Here is a 5,251-nt window from a genome sequence, read left to right on the forward strand (position 1 = left end):
CCCTTCTGACACCAATCTTTGCCCTACTGACACCATCCACTGCTCTGCTAATATATACTGTAAACTTTAAAGGTTTTGCAGTAGGCTGATTCCAGGTCAAAATCTGGCACTTATACTGCTTACATTTAAAAAAAATCATGCAATGATGTAATTAATACAGTAAATGTAGAGCTGCATTAGTGCATGCCTTTTATGCCAGTGTGAAGTTTATCGTTAAGTTGGCAAAAAACATAGATCTGCTTGGTTCAAAGGAAAATGTCAAAATATCTTATCCACTGTCCTAATCTTTTTCAGGCATTCTGAACGGAACTTTTTATTATTGAATGTATAGATCAGTGGGTTCACTAAGGGGGTCCAGAAAAAGACTATGAATGTGAAAGTGTTGGTGAGCTGCGGTGTTACTACTTTGGCTGGCAATGCATAGACACCAAAAGAGAGACTGTTTTGCATGAAGAACACAATAAGGTGGGAGCTACATGTAGAGAAGGTCTTCTTCCTGCCGGAGGATGAGGGAATTTTAAGAATTGCATGAATTATAAAAACATACGTTACAAAAACAGTCAAAATTGTGACCAATATTACGAACAAGCTTACTAAAGTAATAAAGAGGCGGATGTGTGTTGTATCGGAGGTGGCCAGGTCCAAGAATGGAGAAGAGTCACAGAAGAAATGGTGAATTGTGTTATGGCCACAAAATTGTAACTGACTTTTTAAACCAGATATTACACCTGTAAGTGAGGCTGAAATAATCCAAAATGCAATGACTGCCCGAAAATAAATTTCATTATTCACAAAGGAAGAATAGCGCAATGGATGGCAAACAGCCAAGTATCGATCATAGGACATTAGAGCATAGTGAAAGCACCCAACATCTCCTGCGGTCCCGTACATCTGACATTGTATAATGCAGCCAGTGACAGTGAAGGTCGGTCTCTCATGAAGAATGTCATTTAGGAATTTTGGAACAATATTTGAAATGCTCAGCAGATCATATATGCACATGCTCTGAATTATGAAAAACATCAGTGCCTTGAGATGAGTGCTACTAAAGATAATATAAATGATAAATGCATTTTCCCAGCAAATCAAAAGGTAAATGATCAGAAACAGAACAAACATTGGGATCTTGAAGCCTTCAAAAGCTTTAAATCCGGTGAGCAGAATTTCATTGATGGCTGTGCAATTCTCGGGATACACCATCTGTGGAGGAGATAATCACATAACATACATTCATTTGAAGATCAATAAATCTGCCCTATGACTTCTGGTTTTTGGTGCTAAAGCTAATTTTTCATGGTAAAGCAGTAGGCTTCAATCATGTAGTTATTTTCTCTCATCTTTATAACTCAGTTGTCAGGTCACCTGAGGCCAGGTGAGAGATGCACACCACTGGGGTTAGGAGTGCACTGCTAAGGTTGTGGACCCTTCGGTTGACTGCTGCGGATGGAGCTCTGGAGTGGTTCAGGAAAGTAGCTCCACCTGAACACCGACACGGACCAAACAGGGAGCTAGAGTGTAAGATTCCCCAGGGAGCAGAATCTAAGAGACAGCAGGTTTTCATAAGAGCCTCTGGTGGTGAGGATGGATTCGGCTGCAGCTGACTCCAAGTCATGCTCCCCCGGGGTCCCTCAGTTCATGCTTATGGACTGGCTCTGGTGGACAGAACAGAAGCAGTAGTACAGGGTTAAACATAGGATAGTCAAGGGCATGGCCTGGATCCATTCCAGGCATGGTGAGGATGTCCTGGAGCATGTCAGTGAACCGATCCCGATCCCCGAGGACGCAAGGACCACATCTAAGTAGACAGATCCCTGAGATCTTCCGATCGTGGCCTAGAGGCAGGATGCAGGCCTTTCATACCGCCTCCTCCAATGACTCTGGCTCCCTGAGCTGCAGCCCACAGCACTCTGGAGCCCATATCGCAGCCACGATGGAAACAGGACTGAGAGCCCCTCCAGAGCTTAATCTAGACGACCTCCGCAGCGTGACTTTTGATATCAAAAGCACACTGCAGGCAGCCATCTCAGATCTTAGATCAGACATCCAGGTGATTGCCCTGAGGGTGGAAGAAATAGAAGTCACTCAAGTCCGCCACAATGTCTCCCTCTGCCAGGTTCAGCAAATAACAGAATCACACGCCATACATCTTAGGGAGATAAATCGCCATATGGAAGACCTGGAAAATAGAGGGCGAAGATGTAATCTGAGGGTAAGGGGTGTTCTAGAATCCATAGATCCAAATCATCTCCCTCAGGCAGTGACTAACACTTTCAATAACCTCCTGGAAAGGCCCCCTGACACGCCGATCATATTCAAACGCATCAACAGAGCACTGCGCCAGAGGGGGAGAGACTCAGACCCCCCCAGAGACATGGTTTGCTGCCTGACAGAGTTTACCCTAAAAGAAGAAATTTTCCGTAAGGCCAGAGGCCGCAACCAACTCTCCTTCCATGGCTCAAAAAACAAAATCTATCAGGATTTATCCAATACTACCCTGCAGCGTAGAAGGGAACTAAGTCCTCTGCTTGAGACTTTAGCTTTAAAGAATTGTATTGATTATAAGCATGTATACAGAATAATGAAGATAGTAACGTAACTGTTTACAGTATATCAATGCATATATCAATACAGAAATACGAATAGTTAAGGATAGATGACAGTACCCAGTCATAGATAGTAGTGAGTTCCTGAGAAGCACAGTGGTTAACCAAGTAATAAGGAGCCCAAGAATTTTGAGGTTGGGTCTGAGAAAATTTTGCGACCAAAAGAGTACCATTAACCCCAGAGGCTGTCCGCACACCCGCCCGGGAGGCTCCAAGCTCACCACCCCATTGGGATCTGTCTGTGAATATGCTCAGAGACCCCGTGGAGCCCACACCCAACACACCCACCGGGGTCACCTCAGGCTGAATGGGAAGCTATACAATCCTAGCCCCCCATTAAATAATAATGGAGACTGCCTCAACTAAAGTAACCTCAGTGCAGGCGATACCAGGTCTTACTGCCCACCTAGGAAGGTGGGGACCAGAGCATCCCGAGAGAAGAGTGATGGAAACATGTGAAAGGAAAGGAGGAGAGTGAGGAAAGGATCAGAGAGGAGGGGGGGTTGATCCCAGATCTGACCTCTGTTCCAAGTAATAAAGGTATGTTTCAAAACGATGCCCAGGGTTCCCATGTAACGTAAAATCTCTCATTCTTATCATTTAATTTTGCTACCAATTGCTCCTGGGACATTATCCAAGAGACTTTTCTCTTACAGCATTGAAAAGAGTCTGTAGAGGGGCGTGGCCTGACCTGGCATGGAGAAAGACGTGTGATTCCAGAGCTCTGTCCGCCACAGGAGTAAACTTCAAAAATACTGAGGTATTATTTCTCCACTTCACCCCTTAACTATGGGAACGGCTTCCCGAAACTCCTCTGCCTCCCGCTCTCGCTCCCCCAGAGATTTAGCGGGTTCCCAAGGCCAGAACATTCCGGAGATGTTCAGGGCCGACAGAAACAACATGGCGCCTTCCCACCTCGGGCTCCCTCACTCTCCTCAGCAATTGGCACCGCCATCTAACCACAGCGCCTCGCTTCAACAACCCCCACATCCCCACGGCGGGGAAGCGGGAATAGAGCTCCTACCTCCACCCCCAATTAATCTGCAGGATCTCCGCTCAGTAGCGGATGACATTAAGGAGACCCTGTATGCGGCCATTTCAGAACTTAGGCTGGACATGAGGGAGCTCAATGATAGGGTACATGTCGTTGAATGTACCACGGAACGACAAGAGGAGTCTCTCCACACTGTCACCACCCGCATTGATTCACATACCCTACAAATGCGTGATATGCAAAGACATCTGGAAGACCTCGACAACCGAGGTAGAAGGCACAACTTACGAATCAGGGGTCTTCCAGAGTCTATTGAAGGAGAGCAAGTCACACAATCTGTAGTGGCCATTTTCAATAATATCCTGCAGCGTCCCCCTCACACTCAAATCGATATGGAGAGACTTCACCGAGCTTTGCGACCAAAAGGCAGGGAGAACGATGCCCCACGGGATGTCATTTGTTGCATTGTTGACTACAAATTAAAAGAGGACATAATTAAACGAGCTAGGGGTATGCAGCAGATTCTACACGAGGGCCACCCTGTCCAAATCTACCAAGATCTCTCAGGGATTACACTGCAGCACAGAAGCGATCTCAAGCCCTTGCTGGATGCCCTCAGAGACAAAAACATTGTGTACAAGTGGAAGTTCCCCTTCTGTCTTATTGCCTCCTCTAATGGCCACTCGGCTGCTCTCAAGGTCCCTGAAGATTTACCTCAATTTTGCTCCACACTCGGCTTGCCCTTGATCTCGGTACCTCTCTGGTATGCAGCTTTTCGTCCCAGGCCATCCCACCGAGACGGGCGCGGGGACGAACCCATGGAAACACAAGGCTCTGGACATCGCAGGCACCGTTCGCCCTCCATCCTGAGGAACCACGCCATCTACCGCCCTGGGCCGCAAGAGGCTAACTCCACCGTCTCACCGCGGTCACGAAGAGCTCGCAGAGGTCGCTAATGGCGGGATATAGAGACTCTACCACGAATCTCTGATTGCCCAGTTCGACCCTCTGTCGGTCGTTTAACCCTTCCTTTTTTTTTTTTTTTTTTTTTTTCACCAGTTTTATATTTAGAACTTTGTGTTATTTTTATTTTTTGCTGGAAACTTTCGCTAAAAGGAATTCAGCTCAGACAACGGCACATCTGCCCTTCTCGTCCGGCCTCTCGCGTGCTACCTAGGCAACGCATATCTGCCTGCGCCTTGTCCCCCAGACAACGCTTACACTTCTGCTCCGTGAATTGCTCTGCCCTACTCCAGCGGTAGGCTACGCAAATCAACGGCTGGCCAAAATAGATCTCAATGACACAGAACTACATTCCCCATAAAGCTCAGCGGGTGTAAACCCCGCCTGGATATAACGTGAAGTTCCGCCTATACGAACTGCCTTCCTGTCCTCACCATGATGCTCATAGGAGCTCTCTCCGCGCAGTTCCTCCGAGTACAACGGCTCTTGAACAGGACCCCTTCACCTCCGCTTCTGCCTCGCTCCTACCTCTCCAAGCGTATCAAACTCGCCCCAGCACTGCCTCTGACTCATCCAACACAGGCCGGCCGCAGCACTCTGACTTTTATTCCAGCTACCATTTTGTATGCAGATCCTGATGTTGACGGCAAACTGAGCGTCCTACTCTCCTCACATTGTGGGACTGTTCCGG

General features: G+C 47.3%; 1 protein-coding gene across 1 annotated transcript; it reads right to left on the reverse strand.

Moving 5' to 3' along the window:
- Window positions 1-258: 258 nt before the first annotated feature.
- Window positions 259-1,200, reverse strand: LOC141126742 (olfactory receptor 10K1-like). Its single transcript, XM_073612710.1, has one exon. It carries the CDS (start codon window positions 1,198-1,200, stop codon window positions 259-261), a length of 942 nt encoding a protein of 313 aa, XP_073468811.1.
- Between the last annotated feature and the right edge of the window lie 4,051 nt (window positions 1,201-5,251).

The sequence above is a fragment of the Aquarana catesbeiana genome, linkage group LG01 (assembly GCF_042186555.1).
Source record: "Aquarana catesbeiana isolate 2022-GZ linkage group LG01, ASM4218655v1, whole genome shotgun sequence".
NCBI lineage: Eukaryota > Metazoa > Chordata > Amphibia > Anura > Ranidae > Aquarana > Aquarana catesbeiana.